We start from the raw sequence: 21,903 nt of genomic DNA, 5'->3' as shown, positions 1-21,903 counted from the left end.
TGAGAGAAACTGCCTAAGACCTCTCCATAAAACTGGCTCCTATAACCTAGAGGCTTGTAGTTCAGTTCGTTCATGGAGATACGGAGCACCAGCATGGTCCTACCAGCATCTATTGTGCAGTTACTCATCTAGCCTGTCTCCACTGAAAAGAGTCCTCAGATTCAAGGATGAGCTGTAGCCCAAACAAGCAGGTCACTCAGTCCAGCAGCCCAAATTAGTGGGGCAGAAGGTGAAGTGTGCACAAAAAATAACACCAACATCTGCTCCATACCTCCTTTGCCTAGGTGCTACACAAGAGTCAGCGGATGCACATACTTGTATATATAAAGGTAGTGAAGTTGGGAATAGTTAATACTGGGCCGAACTGCGTTTTACACAAACTAAATGTTACTCTCCTTGAATTCTTATTTCATTAAACCTTTAACTCTCTCTGCTGAGGTCTGGGTTTAGGATTACACCACACATCGACCACATTAAAAACGAGAAGGAAACAAGTCACAAGTTCCTTGAATACACAAACTCTTCTCACCTCCCTTGACTAGATCCCTAACATGTGATTAAGGATCTGACCCTAGCTTTCCCCTAGGGACGAGGGAACCCACAGCCGAGAAAAGCAAAACGCGACCGACTACTGCAGCGTTTAAGGGTGTCAGTCACTTCTTAGCTATTAAATCTGTAAAATGGAAATAGGAAAAACAACAGGACGGACCCTCAGACCCCAAGGAGGCATACTCGAGATAATTGCGCACAGAAGCAGGGTCTGGCCTTGATAAGTGTCTGGGGAGTGTCGGCCATTGTTGTTATTATTTCTACTGTACCACTGCCCCAGAAGAAGCTCTTCTGAAGCCTGAAGCGAGGGCGTCAAGGCCAGGACAAGCGACAGACTGGCGGGTCTGGCCGGTAGGAATGGGTAACTTAGTGCCCGGAGCCCGAAGAGGCGAGAAGCAGCGGGCGCAGGGAAATAAGGGGCAGAAACCAGAAGCAGGAAAGGCCTGGAGGGAAGTAAAAGGCAAAGCAAGGTCCTGAAGTAGGACCCCAGACTCACCCAGCGTGAATTCCCATTGCTCGTTCCCTAGAGAGCGTTCGGGCACCACCTCCAGATCCAGCATTGGTTCAGCTTGCCGGGCCGGGGCGGCCTCCCTGCAGCAACGCAGACGGGACCGAAGCTGGGGAGACAAAGCAGCGACTGATCTGCCGTCCCCGCTGGCCTGGCTGTCCGCCTACTCCTTGACCACCGGCAGCACCAGCCCAAAACCACACCTCAGGTCAGCAGAGATCAGCTCTGCTCAGCTCACCTCACTCGTAGCAGCCTCAGCAGCAGGGACAGCGGCCGCAGCCGAAGCGTCTGCCGCAAAACTGGCGTGCGGCGTCGTAAAGCGTGGTGGGGGCGGGGCTAAGGCGGAATTTCAATCGCGGAGCGGTGGGGAGGGAGGAGCTCAAGGCGGAGTCAGGCACGCGCGAAATGCTGTGAAAGTCCGATCCATGGCTGAGGGAAAACAGTACCGCCCAGAAGGGTGGGCACTGGTGGGAAGGGGCTTCCGTACTCCGTGAAACCTCACATTTGCACACCACACTGCACACATTTCATATGTCTACACAAGGATGTGCATACCACGTAACACACAAATGTGACGTGTTATGTAAATCCGTCTGCCCTCTGCACGTACGTACGTCCCACTCACATTCACTGGGTGCACAAGTTCCGAGGTGCCTCTGAGGCCCAGCGGGGAGGGAAGACACCGACTTCCAAGTGAGTGCGGAATGTACTCGAGTGTTTGCGTAGGAACGCGGGGAGCTGGGGGAGAGTAATAGGTAGAATGGGGAGCAGCTAGGCCAGACCTCCGGTGACCAAGTCCAGATGTGTACAGCCCCCGGGGGCCGGTATCCAGAGATCGTTGGCAGCCGCTCAGCCTCCAGTGAGTTTGCTTTGCCGCCAATGGTGTGTGGTCTTGACCAAACCTCTGGTGCCCTTTGTGGCTCATTCTCCTCTACGGGTCGGAAAAGGGGCTCCTCTAGCCTGTTCAGCCTGAGCTTTTGGCCCATGGCCTGGGGCACTGAAAAACTAAAAGGCAACCAGACTTCTTTCAGAGCCAAGCCTTCATGGAAGCCGACTCTGGATTCTCAAAACGATCCTGAGATGTCAGATTATACCTCACTTTACAAGTGAAGAAAATGAGGCCCAGAGATGTAAATGGCCTTGTGGTCCTCAGTTGTGGAACCCAAGTTCTTTCCATTGGCAGAATGGAATCCTTCCTTGGAGGAAGGATTTTAGCTGGGGAGAGAATGACATGCTAAATTCTCAAACTGGTTTGGTAGGGATGTAACTTGGGAGGCTCATCAAAACTTGAAGTCACTGCTACTGGCAGTAAAACAACACAGAGAAGGATGTCCATTGCCACATCATATGCCCAAACAATAGAACTGAGTCACTGAGATGTCCATCAGTAGGGAAGTGGCTGACCAAAGTGTGATATGTGTAATAGAACACGTTTAAAAATCAAAGTATATCCCTGTATGCTAATGCGGAAGGAGTGCTAACAGAAAAAAGTTAGGTGTAAACTGTATAGTATACAAAAACAGAAATAAAAGAAACATTGTCCATACCAAAAGAACCTTTCTGGAAAGATTAAAAAAAAAAATACCAGTGATACCTAATACAGGGAGTTTATATGTGGATGGGATAGGTTTAGGATAGGTTAGCTGGGCATCTGGCCTAAATAGCATAGGATAGACCTAGAAAGAAATCTAGCATTGATGAGGAGTAATCTTAGTCGATCTAAAAAATGTTTGAACTCAAATCCAACCAGACTAGGACTGGTTCTTATATAACAAACAAACAAACAAACAAACACCTAGAGGGACTTATTGCTGGTGAACAAAGAGGTTGGGATTAGGTCATGTGGGGGTGTGGGAGAGGAAAGACAAAGAACAAAGAAAGCCACACTGGATAACAACATGAAAATAATTTTTAGTCTGGAAAATCCAAGTAACAGGAAGAACAAGTGTCAGTAAGCCTGTAAGAAATTTCCTTTTGGGGGGCGCCTGGGTGGCTCAGTGGATTAAGCCGCTGCCTTCGGCTCAGGTCATGATCTCAGTGTCCTGGAATCGAGCCCCGCATCGGGCTCTTTGCTCGGCGGGAGCCTGCTTCTCTCTCTCTCTCTGCCTGACTCTCCGCCTACTTGTGATTTCTCTCTCTGTCAAGTAAATAATAAATAAAATCTTTAAAAAAAAAAAAAGAAATTTCCTTTTGGTTGTGGGGGAGGGTGCCTGGGTGGTTCAGTTGGTTGAGCAGGCGACTCTTGATTTTGGATCAGGGCATGATCTTGGGGTCATGAGATGGGGCCTCACCAATCTCTGCTTGAGATTCTCTCCCTCTGTCCCTCCAAGTGCTCTCACCTCCCTCTGTAAATTAATAAATAAATAAGATCTTTAAAAAAAGGGGGGGGCGGGGCAGAAACTTTAGAATGGAAGCTGGAGGTCTGCAGGGGGAGCTCTGACATCCTACTCCTGGCAATGGATTGCATATGCAATAGGATCCATATTACCGTAACTAACATTTTACTGAGGGGTCAGGTGGATGCAATGTTTCCTCCTTTCTAGGGAACAGCCCAGCCAATGAAACAATGTCACAACTCAGCCAATGAAAAGCCACAATACTTTGAACTCCCATTTTACCCTGATTTGACTTTTGTTTATAATAGCCTTCCCAACTTACCCCTTTCTTATATAAGAGCTGTCCTCTCCTTTATTCTGGGAGTTTACTTACGGCTTTCCTGTATCTTGTTTGTCCTGGCTTGAAATTCTCTATTCCTAAACAAGCCCCTTTTTGGTAAAATAACTGGCAGACTTATTTTGAAGGCTAACATTTGGTCAAACACATTTACTGGAAGTTTAAATCCTAATTCTTCCATATAATGATTTTGTGCCTTGGGCAAGTTACTTAGCTTCTCTGTGCCTTTGTTTCATTTGTAAAATGATCATACTTCACAGATTGGTTAGCACTTACAAGAGTGTCTGACTCATAGTAAATGGTTTGTGTGTGACTAAAATTTTTTTTAAAATCTGATAGTGACAGAATTGATGGAATCCTTTGGCAGGATCTATGAATGCGGGATATGAGGGAGAAAAGGATTAAAGAATAAAAACATGGTTTCCAGCTTTGGATAGCTGAATGGATAATGGTGTTCCTCAGGACAATGGCTGGGGGAACTGACATTGGAGGGCTGGAAGGATACCAATCCTATTCTAATGGTCACATGTAATAGCTTAGGCGGGAAGTGTACATGTTTGAAGCCTAGGTGAAAAGCTTAGAAAACAGAATCTTATTACCATGGTTACTATTGGTTATATTTGTCAAGAGACGAACCAACAGCCAGTTTGAAAGCAGAAATGAAGGATAACTGCATCCTGCAAATCAGGAATGGGCAGTCCCAAGAATTGTGGAAAACAATGGATTGGGGAGTCCCTCCCAGTCAGTCTTACAAAGGACACTCCCCTCTCTCAGGGTAGAAAGCCCTCAGTCTCTCTCTCAAATACTGACATATTTGTTAGTATAGTGACTTTATTCTCCCCTTTTCTGAATGCAAGTGTTTCCTGTTCACTTGTTAATTTAGGTCCCAGCAAAAACATTACTTCCTGCCACATCTTCCCTAATTCTTCCATTATTTGACCTCATCACCATTTATCCCATGATGCTATTTTAGTTAATTCACAGCTATCACTTCACCATTTAATTACTTATTGTTCATATTCCCAGGAGATGTAAACTTCACTAGGTGAGGAACTTTGCCCATTTTATTCATCTCTAGAAAAGTGCCTGGCACATAGTTGGCTTTACAGTAAGTACTTGTCAAATAAAACAATAAAAATTTTAAAAATTTAAAAATCAGTCTGTTGGTTGTATTTGCCACATTTTAAGGGTTTGATAGTTACATGCGGCTAGTATCTACCATACTGGAGATATTGTGGATATAGATTATCTCCTGTAATAAAAAATTCCCCTCTGTATCTTATCTATTTACATTTCCTAATGTTTCTGAAACCTGAATAAGGCCGATAATGACATAAAGTTGCTTAAGTTATTTATTTGAGAGAGAGAGTGAGCACAAGTGGCACAGAGGGTTGGGGGAGGACTGGGGAAGAGGGAGAGGGAGAGAATCCCAAACAGTTTCCATATTCAGTGGGGAACGCAACGTGAGCCTCAATCCCAGGATCGAGCTTGTGACCTGAGCCAAAATCAAGAGTCGGATGCTCAACTGACTGAACCACCCAGGTGCCCCAAAGTTGGTTAAATTTTTCTAACCAAAAGTTGAGATTTATATTCTTTTTTTTTCTTTAAGATTTTATTTATTTGACAGAGATCACATGTAGGCAGAGAGGTAGGCAGAGAGAGAGGGGGTAAATAGGCTTCCTGTCAAGCAGAGAGCATCCATGTGGGGCTCGATTCGAGGACTCTGACTGAGATCACCACCCAGGTGCCCCGAGATTTATATTCTAACCCAAAAGTTGAGATTTAATTTAAGATAGCAACTGTTTTAAAAGTATCCTATCTGAGGGACGCCTGGGTGGCTCAGTTGGTTAAGCAGCTGCCTTCGGCTCAGGTCATGATCCCAGCGTCCTGGGATCGAGTCCCACATCGGGCTCCTTGCTGAGTGGGGAGCCTGCTTCTCCCTCTGCCTCTGCCTGCCATTCTGTCTGCCTGTGCTCGCTCTCTCCGCCCCCCTCTCTGATAAATAAAATCTTAAAAAAAAAAGTATCCTATATTGAAAAAAATCAAACTACCATTTTCATCCATGATCCCACCATACAATTTTTATTTTCTGGTCTTGACACATTTTTGAAATGCCATATATGGCACCTGGGTGGCTTGGATGGTTAAGCATCTGCCTTCCACTTGGCTGGGCTCCTCGGCTGGGGTCCAGATGCCAGGGAAAGGGGATGGAGTCCCTTGTCAGGCTCCCTGCTCAGTGGAGTCTGCTTCTTCCTCTCCCTCTGCCCAGTACCCCTCCACTGCTCGCAGTAGCTTGCACTCTCGCAAATAAATAAAATCTTTTTTAAAATGCCGTAAATGTACGTGTGGTGGTGCTGTAAGAAAAAAATGGATGCTATCTATGGGTAATCATGCCTTGGAAAATGCCTGCAAAAGTTATTTGGGAGATGAAAATACCAATGTTGTCTTGTAAACACACACACACACAGATGTGCCAATGTGCTGTGGTGATTTAAAAAAAAATATTTCGGGACGCCTGGGTGGCTCAGTTGGTTAAGCAGCTGCCTTCGGCTCAGGTCATGATCCCAGCATCCTGGGATCGAGTCCCACATCGGGCTCCTTGCTCAGCAGGGAGCCTGCTTCTCCCTCTGCCTCTGCCTGCCATTCTGTCTGCCTGTGCTCGCTCAATCCCTCTCTCTCTCTGATAAATAAATAAAATCTAATAAAAAAAAATAAAAAAAATATTTCCACAAAGCCTTTGACACACTACCCCTAAAGAGATGAAGCTTAATTCACCTCCATTTGAGTGTGGGCATGAGAGAGAGTCACCTCTAACACAGACTATAGCACCCCAAGATTAGGTTATTTTTTTTTTTTTTAAGATTTATTCCCGAGAGAGACAGCATGAATAGGGGGAGGGGCGTGGCACTCTATCCCAGGACCCTGAGATCATGACCTGAACCTAAGTCAGACACTTATCTGACTGAGCTACCCAGGCGCCCCCACCCAAGTTTAGGTTATTTAATTTTTATTCTTTAAGGATTTTATTTGAGAGAGAGAGAACAAGCACAAGCAGGGAAGTGGGAGTAACAGGCTCCTCACTGAGCAGGGAGCCTGATGTGGGGCTCAATCCAAGGACCTGAGCCAAAGGAAGACGCTTAACCGACTGAGCCACCCAGGCACCCCCAAGGCTAGATTTTTAAATAAGACTGTGGCTTGCATCTTGAATCCCTAAGCTCTAGGGAAAGCCAGCTGCCAAGCTGTGAGCTGCCCTATGGAGAGACCCACATGGCAAGAAGCTGAAGGTCTCTGTTCTAAAACCTAGCAAGAAATCAAGGACTTTGACCCAACGGTCTCTGAAAAACTGGCCAGTCAATGACCTATGGAACGGGTTCAGAAGGAGGGTCTTTCAGCCACACTCAAGCCTTGAGATGACGGTAGCCTGGCTGTGCTAACAACCTGATTCTAACCTCAGCAGAGACCTTGGACTAGACCACTGAACTTAGCTTCTTGGCTTTGGAGCAATGTGTTATACAGTAATGCGTAATTCATACAAGGTTCATACAAAGCTTAAGGTATACATAATTCATAATTCATACAAGCTTAATACAAAGCTTGAAAAAGCTCCCCATTGCCAATAAGGCATAAACCAATTAAGATATTTGTTTTCCCAAGCAGCCCCAAACTAGCATATCCAAATACCTGTTTCTAGAGATGATACACTTAACTAAAACCATGATGCCGAAACAACTTTTGAAATTAACCCTCAGAGTATGAATCTTATTCTTTGGGATTTTGCTTAATGGTGCCAATTGACCATTTTTATTTATTATTTGCAGTAAATATGGTGGTGAATAAATAAGTTTTTTTCCATTATAAATAAAGCTTAAGACATGTTTCTAAAGTAAAAGGCTGGTATAGGAAAAATGCCTTCTAAGATTTATTTACTTATTTGAGAGAGAGCATGAGCAGGAGGGGCAGAAGGAGAGGGAGAGAGAATCCCAAGCTCAGTCCATGCTAAGCACAAGGTCAGGCGCAGGGTTCACCACCTGAGCTGAAACACTCAACCTACTCTGCCACCAAGGAGCGCAAGTCCCAAGTATGTTTGATATTGTGATATTTACATTGAAGGTTTTCTTTGGAATGAGCAGAAATGACCACTAGATGCCACTGTTGTTGTTTAAAGTTTAAAAAAAAGGACAAAAGAACATTTTTGAAACAACTAAGTCAATTTTCATATCATAACGAGCACCTGAACAGAAATTGTTGGCTTATGTCAATGAAGAACCCAGACCTTTTTTTTCCACTACACAGAAGTTTATTGTGAAAGTAAATGAAACATACAAACATACAGTATGGCTAACGGTGGCAAAAGCGATCTGGTAGCTTAAGGCAAGTTTAAATGGAGATGAATTTAGAAAAGATGATGCAATGATGTAATTTTGTTTAAATACAGATTATGGAAAAATATCAAATTGCATCAATAACTTAATAAAAGTTTTCAAAGCCTGCACTATTGGAGAAAAAAGACTCATGATCTTAATGCCAGCATTAAGACAAGACAGAAGCACAGTGCTGAGCTGAATGACAGGAAAAATCAAGTATTTACAGAAGGATGGGAATATGAACATTTAATAACATTTGATCTTAGTAACTGGTGGAATGAAAGCCCTTAGCTAGAAGCTATAGAGAAAAATGTACCATCATCATCATGTTATTAAAAAAATTAAGTGCAGAAGTCAAAAACCAAGGAGCTCTGTGATAAAGGAACCTTAAAACACCACTTTAAGGGCCACTTAAAAGGCAATTCCCTCAGGGGAAGTTAGGGCACTGAGTGTGTAAACATGTGAGCTGCACAACACTAAATACCAACCAAATTCATTCATAGTACTTCGTTACACAAGATCAGCATGGTCTTTTATGATGCATTATTGTTTGTAACAATTTAAACACACTCCTTACCATGCATGACTTCAAATATATAACAATTATTTTTATTCTGAGATACAGGATATGTTTATGAATTATAAGACCTATATACAATGAAAGTCACACCTCCCTCATCAAGTCAAGTATGTGTGTGTGTGTGTGTTTTAAATGCGATGACCTTAATCAGACTTCAGTTTCTTTCCTGAAATGACCACGTCAGTTTTTCAAACTCTTTAAAATAATGCCACTCTATGATGATAAAATACATTTTTGCAAAAATTCAGAAATGCAGTAACATTTAATGAATGTGACATGAAAAATATTTGTAAGGAGGTACCGAATGACTTAGCACTTTTTTCCAGTCTTGTATTAAAAACAAAGTTGCATCCAATTTGACAGTGAGCCTATTTAAAAAATATTCTTATACTAATTCATCTCAAAAGGTTCTATTATAGTCCTTTTGGAAAATACCATATATATAACCTGTGAGTTTTTTCCATAATAAATGAAGAAAATGTATCCTCTGCACAGATGAACATTTTCTCTCTAAGACTAATTTTTCATCACCCAGCATTGTTTTTACAAAAGCATGCATTATGAAATACACATAAAAGCAGCTATCTTAAACATGATTTTAATACAATATTACCTTGGTAGCTGATTCATCACTGTCTCCAGTTTAATATGTTGTTACATACATGAAGAAGCTCCAGTATCCCTTTTCTGATTGACTTAAAAAAAAAAAAAGTCCCTGAATAAAACAGAAGCCAGCCTGCGACTTCTTTAGGCATTTCAGTGGAATATTATTACCATCTGTGGAGAATATCTCCACACAAACACATTACAGAACAAAATGTAAAACAGATTTGGGGAAGATTAGAGTTAAGACCAATTAAAAAATTTTATGTTTAAGGAGAAAAGAAAAAGCTGATTATCAACATTTAAAAGGATACTGCAACTTTAACAACTGTAAACTTTGTGTTAAAAGGCTGTGGCAGACAGCTCTATGCTACTAGGTTTTTAGCTTGTTTAAAATAATGCAAACACATCAGCAGTTTTAAAATGCCACAAACTATAAAAACACAGAAACAAAACAAATGACCAAGAGTGTCTATTTAAAATGAAGTTGTGTAACCAACACATCTAAAATTCCAAAAATAATTAGAACAACTGATTGGGGGAAACCGTCTGATAAAAATTTAAATTTAACTTGTTTTTAAATGACAGAATCTTTTAAATTAAAATGGAGAAAAAAAAGAGTTTTACAAGTGGATAGTTTCAACTCACTAAAATAATGCCAACAAAGTAAGCTTGCATAGGAAAAAATTCAAATTACTGGCTACATGCATACAAAATTAGAAATGCAGGTATTCTATAATCATAGTGCAAAACCATGGCAGTTTGTGATGTCTTGTTACTGCCGAAGGTTGAGAAATAGACTGCAGTACCTCCAGTTATCACAGTTTCTGGTCTTTTAATAATGATTATTTCTGCCAACTAGACACAACGTATATGTAAAGATGGGGGGGCACATCTGCTGTGCTGCTAATTAACGAAGTTTGAGGTCATCACCACCACCTAAACTGGAACCAGGACTAGGGTCTTGTTGTCTTCTTGCCTGCAATGACAAAATCATAATTGTGGGTCAAAACATGTTTTGAAAATCCAAGTGCTAGATAAATAAAGTATAAGACACTGTAGCATTTAAAAAAAAGTTCACAACTAAAAAATTTTCAGCCAGTATCTCTAGATGTAAGAAGAAAAACAATTTAAATGATGTATTACATATTTTGCTGAAGTTTCCATAAAAACCAAAAATAAAAAATCTCATTATTATTCCAAAGAGCATTATCAAAATAGGTGCTATGCATAAAAGAACAACAAATCTACATTTATATTTCTTGGATGACAGGGTTAAACATATCATTCATTCATCTTAGAATCAAAATTTCCCTTTTATTTATTTATTATTATTATCTTTTTACTTTTTAAAAGATATTTTATTTATTTATTTGACAGAGAGATAGAGAGAGATCACAAGTAGGCAGAGAAGCAGGCATCGGGGAAAGGAGGAAGTAGGCTCAGCAGAGAGCCCGATTCAGGGCTCGACCCCAGGATCCCGGAATCACGACCTGAGCTGAAGGCAGAGGCCCAAACCACTTTAGAATAAACACTTCCAGTTAAACTATTTATGGCAAATTTCTTAATAGGGAACATCTAACAGGTCCTGCGTAGCACTCTCTGCTACTATAAAGTTTTAATGTAAACTAGTGCCCCTTTGGTCCACATACAACATTAATTCTCAGTCTCTTTCACAAATTCCAACAAGTGTTTCTTCCATAAGCTTTCTTTAGTGACTATAAATGGGAGTCAAGCACAAGCAACTGATCATATAAAAGGCCCTGCTTCTTTTAGCAAGGGTTTTCTCATGTTAGACAATGGCTAGTCCATTTTATCAGTAGTTCAGGCAAAAAAGCTTGAAGTCACCCTAAGATCTCTTTCTTTCATACTCAATGGTGGGCTCCTGCAGGTCTACATTAACCATGTCCTGAATCTGAGCACTTTTGACTGCCTCCACCTATTACCCTAGTCCATGCCACGACTGTTCTTCATCTGGATCATGTGTGTAGTCACCTCTGGTATTATATATATATATATGCCTGCCAGTAACTGATACCATCCTGAAATCACTTGTGCAATCTTTAGCTAAATGGAATAATGTATTATAATCGCCAACTGATTCTTCATTGTCTATGTCAATTGTCAGTTTTTGGAAACAAATCTAACCAAAGACTGAAACATTCTGGTTGCACTTCTTAAGATCGAACACAGTTGTTACAGAAAAAGCATCCTTGACCTTCAAAGAAACATCTCAACAAGTCACACTTGTACTGAATGATCAAGTTTGGTCAGAAACTCCAGCAATGTTGTCATTTCTCAAGAGCATTAAGTTTAGATAGAAACGACACTGCACCTTGTTCACTTTGAAACAAATCAGGTAAAACCCACCACTAACTTCTGTAGTCTTATAAATTTTGACACATGCCTCTAGCAGATTTAACTGTTTTTATCAGCATACTGCTCTCTAACTAAACTTTACCTTATTTTTAAAAATTAACCAGTCATGTTAAAGTTATGCTGCATGGTACAGACTGAAAAAGCTATGGAATGCATATTTATCAAAAAACAAAAACAAGAGGCGCCTGGGTGGCTCAGTGGGTTAAGCCTCTGCCTTCAGCTCAGGTCATGATCTCAGGGTCCTGGGATCGAGTCCCACATCACTCTCTCTGCTCGGCAGGGAGCCTGCTTCCTCCTCCTCCTCCTCTCTCTCTTTCTGCCTGTCTCTCTGCCTAGTTGTGATCTCTCTCTGTCAAATAAATAAAATCTTAAAACAAAACAAAACAAAACAAAAAAACACCACCCCCCAAACAATTTAAGTTCCATACAGAATATATGCCAAATGTAGCATAAGGACAGCTCAATTCTGCAAAATCACAGATGGTGATGTAAGCATCTGGGTTCAGTCAATGAAGGTTAGAAAGGGGCTGAGCTATGAAGAAACACTCAGAAAAATCAATCCTAATTATGTATTTACGGGTCCCTACTAACCTACCAATAATATTTTGTCACAAGGATAGTTCAAGCTTTTGTCTTGGGATAGGTGTAATTTTCAAATTATTTTAATAATAATGGGATGTCTTCATATGAGTGATGGCCTTCATCAGCAGTGATCAGCAGCTGAAGGTCTCCCTTCTGCTCTTGGCCGTGCAGAAGTTGCTATGGGTTTCTTTGTTTAAAATGTACTTTGGTAAAGGCATGGAAAAGGTGAAGTTGCCTTGTTATTTACTTGTGTTTGCAGTTTATTTACACTGTGAAGAAGGAATTAGGAGGATGTAAGGGAAGACACTGTCAAGGAAAATAAAAAATAGGACAAACGAGAGAGCTGGCAAAGAACTTCAGACTGTGTGAGCAGGAGGAGGAGTAAGAGAGCTGGGAGATGGGGAGGAAATTTATTGTTTGGAGGGAAGATGCAGAGGCTGTCACGTGAGAAAAACAAACACAGAGACAGACTTAGGTTCAGTGAAAAAGCTTCCACAGGACTGGTATTCAACAACTGGATGAGATTTCCTTTTTTTTTTTAAAGATTTTATTTATTCATCAGAGAGAGAGAGAGGGAGAGAGAGTGAGCACAGGCAGACAAAATGGCAGACAGAGGCAGAGGGAGAAGCAGGCTCCCTGCCGAGTAATGAGCCTGATGGGGGACTCAATCCCAGGACGCTGGGATCATGACCTGAGCCGAAGGCAGCTGCTTAACCAACTGAGCCACCCAGGCGTCCCCTGGATGAAATTTCTAATGAAAGCAAGATGTTTTAGAAGGAATTCTACAAGTAACTGGCTAGACTAGATGGTGGCTAAGAAACTCTCTGAAGTCAATTATTTTAAAAGCATAAAGTCCATGATTTCTAGTTTCTTTTCCTCTGTCAGTCCACAAGGGCTCTTGATTCTAACTTATTAACAGCTATTTCAGAATAGGGGTTTAATATAAAGCAGATACCAACAAGCCTGTTCAGAATAAAAATGTTTTTAATATTTATAAAGAATTTGGGATGCCTGGGTGGCTCAGTCGGTTAAGTAGCTGCCTTCGGCTCAGGTCATGATCCCAGGGTTCTGGGATCAAGCCCCCACATCAGGCTCCTTGCTCAGCGGGGAACCTGCTTCCCTCTCCCTGCTGGTCCCCCTGCTTGTGTAGTAAAGCACACAACTTCAGGAAAACTTGATATATAAAGTGTTATTTCAAAATAAAAGAGATAGTGGAAATAATCTACATTTCCAGCTGGAGACTGGGATGGCTCTACCACTTTAGCTATGTGATCTTAGACAAGTTTCTTATTCTCTTTCAGCCTCAGTGTCTTAAGAATCAAATGTAAAACAAACACTGTGGTATATATTGCCTGGCATCTAGAAAGTACTCACACTGTCATTATTACAACAAAGTTGCTGCTCATCACTTCCCAATTTATGTATATGAACATTTGAAATGTCAAGAAAAAAAAAAACCCACATCCTCCCAATAAGACTAATTTTTACAAACTAAAACAAAGTTAGAACAAAACAAATTTTAATGAAGCTTCATCTATGATAGAGAGCAAAGATTTTTTTAAAAAAGATTTTATTTATTTATTTGAGAGTGAGTGAGTAGATGGAGCACATAAGCAGATGGCCAGAAGAGGGAGAAACAGACTTTCCTGCTGAGCAGGGAGCCTGACATGGGACTTGATCCCAGAACCCTGGGATCATGACCTGAGCTAAAGGCAGATGTTTAACCAACTGAGCCACACAGGCACTACACACTCTCCTTTTCTCTTAGTATGGGAGAATGCAGATCTATTATCCTCCTCTTCCCTCAACAATCCTCTTCCGGTCCTCATTCTTAGCCTGAGTTCATATTCCTCTGCTTCACTCTCATCTCCTGCCTTTACCCAAAAGACATGTCAGAAAGGCCTAGTATAGACAGATTAGAAAAAAAAAATTATTATTTATATATTTGACAGAGAGAGAGAAAGAGATCACAAGTAGGTAGAGCAGCAGGCAGAGAGAGGGGGAATCAGGCTCCCTGCTGAGCAGAGAGCCCAATGCGGGGTTCAACTCCAGGACCCCAAGATCATGACCTGAGCTGAAGGCAGAAGCTTAACCCACTGAGCCACCCAGGTGCCCCTAGACAGATTTTTGTGTTAATTTGTCCTTACACAAAAATGAGTGTTGGTACAGTTGAAGTGATTTAAAAACTGAAGTCTGTGGGAATTTAAAATAGTGGCTGAGATTCATTTTTTCTCGGACCACACAGAATTGAAGGCTCCAAAAACATACAAAACACAAATACAAAAACCACATAAAGCCTTTTTGCCTGTTTTTATTTCTAAACAGTTTCCACCTAAAATTCTCCTATGATTTGCTGAATTGCATTAAAACTGCCTATAGTAAAATAAGCAATAATTATTTACCCATTCTCTGACATTAAAGACAAGAATTTATTTGCTAACACTTTATAAGCTAACCAGATGAAAGCATTTTCTCCATAATGACAGAGAAAATCTCTTTCAGCACACTGTCACCATCCAGACGAATTAAGAGCCAACAGTACAATATTACAGTTTTAGAAAGTTAAGAGGCCAACCAAGTTGAAGGCAGTCTTTAGACATAGGGAGTGTACATGAGCTGCTATCAGTAACACAAGCAGCTTTCCAATATATTTATGACCAGGCACTCATTCTGTCCTTTACTAACCTCAATCTCTTATAAAATCCCAAAGTAAGGCATTTGAATTACAGTTATACAGATGTGTGACCTGAAGAGAACTGCCATTAATAATGTGTCCACATTTTCAAATCATGGAAAGAGGCACTACTATGTGGCAAGAGACAGCAATGGGCAGGCACTTCACAGAAGAAATGTCTATGATTTTTTTTAATGTCTAATTTTTATTAAAATAATAGTGCAGAGATCATAAATATATAACTTGATGAATTTCCCATTAAATGAACACACCCATGTAACTAGCACCCAGATCAAGAAATATACTACCCAAACTTTGGAGGCTCCCCTTGTGCTCTCCCCTCTCCCTAGTCGCTACTCACCCTCTGGGTAACTGCTATCTCCATTTCTAACAGAACCCAGAAAAATTCAAAACCCTTTACTGTTGTTAAAAACTGAACCAAAACCAAACCAACAAAGAAGACAACCAACACCAGAATACAAAATACCTTGGCAAAATATCTCTGACTTTCACAGTCTAAAGTTAGATATGCCTGCTTTTACTGCCACTCCGGATACACCGTGAGCCAAAGTGAATAGAAAGAGGAAGTGAGCCCATTTTAAGAGTCAGATACTATGCTGGCAGCAACCTGGGTAGGACCTTAGCCCTGGTTTTACAGACGAGGCTCACAAGGATAAGTAACTTTCCTAATGCCACAAGGCAACAAATAGGAAAGCCAGGATTTAAAATCAGAGCAATCTATTACAAACCTCATGGTCATTTTACTACATCAAAGGTTCTTAAGTTACATTCTGCCAGTTACTGGACTCCATGAAAACACCCCAGGGACTACAGAAGGAAATTAGAGTAAATCCCACCCCTGCTCCACTCAGAGCAGTACCCCTTTTATCCACTATATACATTGGGGTTCTCTACAAAATTTCAAATGAAGGGAAAATTTCAAATTTTAAGAAAAAACCCATATGCCAGAAGATACACATAGCAAGCTCTAGCATCTTCTAGTTACATCATTCTGTGTTAACACTGAAAACAAATTTTCATTCTTTTCTAAAGATGTAAAAGATGTACAAGACACAAAATTCAGGGGCACCTAGGTGGCTTAGTGGGTTGAACCTCTGCCTTCGGCTCAGGTCATGATCTCAGGGTCCTGGGATGGAGCCCCACATCAGGCTCTCTGCTAGACAGGGAGCCTGCTTCCCCCTAGTCTCTCTTCCTGCCTCACTGACTACTTGTAATCTTTCTCTCTGTCAAATAAATAAATAAAATCTATAAAAAACAATTCAAAAGGTCTAAAACATAAACAGTGAAAAGTAATCACCCTCTCATGTGGCACCTAGATACCTGATTAGCCTCCACAGTTTTCAGTTAGTTTCCTACATTTCCTACTAAAGAGAGACAAGTATGTGCACGTACTCCTTTTTAAAAACCACCCAGAGGGTAAAGATATTATACAGAGTGTTACATAGCTCTTACATACCATTTTGCTATACACCAAAGATTTAACAGTACTTCAACAAGGTTATTAAAATACACAATGTTTCTTCATCTCACTATAGTTTTTCACTTGCCAAATTAATGATAAGCTGCTATCACCTCTGAAAGGTAAAGAAAAATATCATACTACTAAAATACATTTTTCCAGAAACTCAGAGAAAGAAAATGCTAAGTCCCTAATGATGGATTAGGTATGGAAAGCCATCCCTAAATGATGGATTAAAAGCTTTCTAAATTTCACATATGGTAAAAGAGACACATGCTCAGGGAGTTTTAGAACTGATTTCAGTTTCAAAGACACTGGCACAAATCAAAGCCTTTAGTAACGTTAACCTTATGCATGTATTAAATGCTTGAGCACCACCACTGCAAGGTTAGCACCATGGGGCCAGAGGCCTCAGAGGTTATCCAAACAGGGGTGGGACATCCCTAAGCCACTGACCTGCCCGCATCTCACACTTCCAAGGACCATTTACTGGGTTACTGCCACCCACGAGTTACCAGTGCTCCTCGGACTTCACCTCCAGTCAGACATCAGGACCACCCACTGGAATCAATATTATTCTTTTTGCCTCAGCCTTTTCTTTTCCAGGCAAATGGTTTCTAACCTCTCCTGGCAGGTTTTATTTTTCAACTTAATCATCTTTATGGGTGATGTGGAAATTCATTTCCCACTGCTAGGCTATATTTGTAGAGGCCTTTTGATTAGGAAACTGGTTTAAGTCTTCACTTTTCTTTCCATTCATCAGCTACTTGAAAGAGAGCAAGTCAATTAATTTTCCTTGGATTCTCAGATTCCTCAAGTATATTAAGACCATTAGAGTACACGGCATCATGTCCCCTGTATATGTTTCAGTTATGGGGGGAGGGACAATTTATGGACAATAATTTTTCCTAATGTCGTCCCCTTTTAGGAAAAAGAAGGTAAACTGTAAGAAAATAAGATTAAAAATTTCCTGTGGATTTATTTTTTTTAAAGGTTTATTCATTTATTTATTTTGAGAGAGAGAAAGCACAGTAGAGAGGGGCAGAGGGAAGGAAAGTCCCAAAAAGACTGGGCGGGGAGGCTGAAGTGGGGCTTGACCTCACAACCCTCTGAGATCACAACCTGAATTGAAATCAACAATTGGTCACTTAACTGACTGCGCCACCCAGGCGCCCCATTATGGATTTTTTTTTTTAAAAAGGAAGCAAAATACACATGCACAAAGTACCAAAAGGCATGCATACCCAAAACTCCCCTAAATGACTGCCGGTGTAGCTCTGGAGTCAGATTCCAGCCCAATTTTATAGATGGCAGTTCTCTATAAGAACTGATGTTAAATTATTGCCTCAAGGGACTACGGCATCTTAAATTATTGATGACAATCTAACCATTTTTTCTATGCTCCAGGTCATAATGCAGGGAACGTGCCCTGATACACTTTAGAGAACTAAAAGGTTGTTCTTAGCCAGGTAATTCAATTAACTGGAAACAGCACTGTGGCAGAGCTTTTAGTGCTAAAGAAGTATTTTAGAGCTACTATTTACTGTAGGCATACAATAGCCAACCACCACACTAAGTGCTTTTACAAGCATTTTCCTATCTAATTCTCACAACAATTTCTATGAGAAAATAAGCTTAAGAGAGACTGGCAAGTGATAGAGCAGGAATCTTCACTAGGTCTGACTCCAAAGCTCATTCTCTCAAATCACTGACATAAAACTCACTGGAAGGGACGCCTGGGTGGCTCAGTTGGTTAAGCAGCTGCCTTCGGCTCAGGTCATGATCCCAGCGTCCTGGGATCGAGTCCCACATCGGGCTCTCTGCTCAGCAGGGAGCCTGCTTCTCCCTCTGACTCTGCCTGCCACTCTGTCTGCCTGTGCTCGCTCTCGCTCTCTCTCTCTCTGACAAATAAATAAATAAAATCTTTAAAAAAAAAAAAAAAAAAAAAAAAAAACTCACTGGAAAACAATCTATCTGAGCAACAAATTATTTAACACCTCTGTCAACAAACTATACTTTTGTTCATACACAAATATAAACATACATACATAAGAAAAGACCTCAAATAGCCAAAGGGATATAGAAAAAGAAAGCCAAAGTTGGTGATATCACAATTCCAGACTTCAAGCTCTATTACAAAGCTTGTCATCATCAAGACAGCATGGTATTGGCACAAAAACAGACACAAAGATCAATGGAACAGAATAGGGAGCCCAGAAATAGACCCTCAACTCTATGGTCAACTAATCTTTGACAAAGCAGGAAAGAATGTCCAATGGAAAAAAGACAGCCTTTTCAATAAATGGTGTTGGGAAAATTGGACAGCCACATGCAGAAAAATGAAATTGGACCATTTCCTTACACCACACACAAAAATAGACTCAAAATGGATGAAGGATCTCAATGTGAGAAAGGAATCCAACCAAATTCTTGAGGAGAACACAGGCAGCAACCTCTTCGACCTCAGCTGCAGCAACATCTTCCTAGGAACATCGCCAAATGCAAGGGAAGCAAGGGCAAAAATGAACTATTGGGATTTCATCAAGATCAACAGCTTTTGCACAGCAAAGGAAACAGTTAACAAAATCAAAAGACAACTGACAGAATGGGAGAAGATACTTGCAAATGACATATCAGATAAAGGACTAGTGTCCAAAATCTATAAAGAACTTAGCAAACTCAACACCCAAAGAACAAATAATCCAATCAAGAAATGGGCAGAGGACATGAACAGACATTTCTGCAAAGAAGACATCCAGATGGCCAACAGACACATGAAAAAATGCTCCATATCACTCGGCATCAGGGAAATACAAATCAAAACCACAATGAGATATACCACCTCACACCAGTCAGAATGGCTAAAATCAACAAGTCAGGAAATGACAGATGCTGGCGAGGATGCAGAGAAAGGGGAATCCTCCTACACTGTTGGTGGGAACGCAAGCTGGTGCAACCACTCTGGAAAACAGCATGGAGGTTCCTCAAAATGTTGAAAATAGAACTTCCCTATGACTCAGCAATTACACTACTGGGTATTTACCCTAAAGATACAAATGTAGTGATCCGAAGGGGCACGTGCACCCGAACGTTTATAGCAGCAATGTCCACAATAGCCAAACTATGGAAAGAACCTAGATGTCCATCAACAGATGAATGGATCAAGAAGATGTGGTATATATACACAATGGAATACTATGCAGCCATCAAAAGAAATGAAATCTTGCCATTTGCGACAACATGGATGGAAATAGAGCGTATCATGCTTAGCGAAATGAGTCAAGCGGAGAAAGACAACTATGATATGATCTCCCTGATATGAGGAAGTGGTGATGCAACATGGGGGCTTAAGTGGGTAGGAGAAGAATAAATGAAAGAAGATGGGATTGGGAGGGAGACAAACCATAAGTGACTCTTAATCTCACAAAACAAACTGAGGGTTGCTGGGGGGAGGGGGGTTCAGAGAAGGGGGGTGGGGTCATGGACATTGGGGAGAGTATGTGCTATGGTGAGTGCTGTGAAGTGTGTAAACCTGGCGATTCACAGACCTGTACCCCTGGGGATAAAAATATATGTTTATAAAAAATAAAAAATTAAAAAAAAATACATACATATACATTCACATACCAGAATATTTTTCTTCAAGTAGCATGATTTTAAAAAATACATATATTTTTTTATTTATGACGGAGAGAAATAGCGAGAGAGGGAACACAAGGACAGAGGAGCTGGAGAGGGAGAAGCAAACTCCTGGCCCAGCAGGGAGCCCAATGCAGGGGCTCGATCCCAGGAGGCTGGGATCATAACCTGAGCTGAAGGCAGACACCTAAGAACTGAGCCACCCAGGTGCCCCCAAGTAGCATTATTTATGAGAATAATCAAGCTAGCATTTATGATAACTCTTAGTGTCACTAATCTACAATTTTATTTAAAGCAAAATATATGCAAAAACTTAATTACTCCATTAATTATCCAAGTTATTTTTCAAATATAATGTAGCCAAAGAGCAGTTTTTATAAAACAATTCTTATATTCATTTAAAGCCACATTGGCTTGTTCCAGAAAGACTGACCAATCCTGTTCTTAGACATGACAAGACCTCTTACTACTTCAAGCCTTTGCAAACACTGTTCTTTCTGCCCATAATGCTCTCCCTCGCTTGTCCAGTAGGCAAACTCCCACTCTTCCTTCAAATTCCTGCAAGGGTATTCTCCTGTGAACTCCCCAGGCAGAGGCAGACATAAGCACTCAATCCTCGTCTACACTGTTCACTGTTCCCTTTCTGAACCTCCATTATGTACAGGTGCTGCTAAAGTAGTCTACAATGATTATGTATCTATCTTCCCTCAAGACTGACAGTTGCACAAGGACAGAAACCATCTTTCCTTCCTTCCTTCCAATTTTTAGAGAGAGAGAGAAACAGAGAGTGTGAGAGCAAGCAGGGTGTGAGGGGGTGCGAGGCAGAGGGAGAAGAAGAGAGACTCTTAAGCAAGCTCCACATCCAGCATGGAGCCCGACTCGGGGCTCGATCCTATGATCCCGAGGGTCATGACCTAGGCTGAAACCAAGAGTTGGAAGTTTTAACAGACTGAGCCACCACAGGCGCCCCTGTGCATTTTCATCTATGTATTTACCAGTCCCTACTGCAGAATCTATGACAACATAGTTGGGGTTTGTTACTTAAAACCTACCTAATACAAACTAGCAAATTCAAACATTTAAAACTTTTCCAGAGACCGGTATTATTCTACTTTGACTAACTTCTAGTCTACCCTGTAACTCTAGTTTTCAAAAAGCCAGAATAAGAACTATTTTCTGAAGATCTCCACTAGACAACTAAACACAATGCACAAAACACTGTGGTTGGGGTGCCTGGGTGGCTCAGTGGGTTAAGCCTCTGCCTTCAGTTCAGGTCATGATCTCAGGGTCCTGGGATGGAGCTCTGCATCGGGCTCTCTACTCAGGGGGGAGCCTGCTTCCCCCTCTCTGCCTGCCTCTCTGCCTGCTTATGATTTCTCTCTCCGTCAAATAAACAAATAAAATCTTTAAAAAATAAAACAAAACGCTGTGGTGGGTAATGTGAGGGTTAAAAAATCAGGGGCCCCCATCTCAGTGGGAATCTACAATAGAGGACAGACATGTTTTTAATTGTTTCAACATAATGTTCTGTAAGAACAATAGCAAAAATAAGTGCTCTGGAAACTACAAAGTGGAAGGCTAATAACAGTGAAGGAGGCTGGAAAAGGGACTGACAGAACGTTTAAGCTGGATTTTAACAAATGGGTGGAAAGGTACATTATCAGTCAGGGAACAAACAGCATTGAGCAAAAAGGCTCAGAAGTATAAAATAAATGCATATTTTATGTCTAAAAACTTCTTACTACTACAGATATAAGCTATCTGCTTATATAATGAAATGTTATTTTCCCAAGAAAATGTCATGGGAAGTCTGATCACAAAAATCAAAAAGCTTCAAAGGTAATAAATGCATTGCATAATATCCTCCTGTCT

At 41.0% G+C, this 21,903-nt stretch overlaps 2 protein-coding genes across 3 annotated transcripts in view; both read right to left on the bottom strand.

The window, feature by feature from the left end:
- Window positions 1–1,391, bottom strand: part of PHAF1 (phagosome assembly factor 1) — a 29,916-nt gene extending 28,525 nt beyond the window's left edge. Inside the window, exons 1-2 of the mRNA XM_004744339.3 lie at window positions 1,296–1,391; window positions 1,046–1,166 (exon numbers count right to left, since the gene is read on the bottom strand). Of these exons, the coding sequence (XP_004744396.1) occupies window positions 1,046–1,109 (64 nt within the window). The 5' untranslated portion in view covers window positions 1,110–1,166; window positions 1,296–1,391. The remainder of the gene's footprint in view (window positions 1–1,045; window positions 1,167–1,295) is intronic.
- Window positions 1,392–8,004: 6,613 nt separating this feature from the next.
- Window positions 8,005–21,903, bottom strand: part of CBFB (core-binding factor subunit beta) — a 60,546-nt gene continuing 46,647 nt past the window's right edge. For both annotated transcript variants that reach the window (XM_004744335.3, XM_004744336.3), the window contains exon 6: window positions 8,005–10,256. In XM_004744335.3, the coding sequence (XP_004744392.1) occupies window positions 10,188–10,256 (69 nt within the window). In that variant the 3' untranslated portion in view covers window positions 8,005–10,187. The remainder of the gene's footprint in view (window positions 10,257–21,903) is intronic.

Source organism: Mustela putorius, unplaced genomic scaffold (genome assembly GCF_011764305.1).
Source record: "Mustela putorius furo isolate JIRA1106 unplaced genomic scaffold, ASM1176430v1.1 tig00000174_pilon_pilon_pilon, whole genome shotgun sequence".
NCBI lineage: Eukaryota > Metazoa > Chordata > Mammalia > Carnivora > Mustelidae > Mustela > Mustela putorius.
Note: the sequence above shows the minus strand (reverse complement) of the source record. Positions and strands in the feature narration are given on the sequence as shown.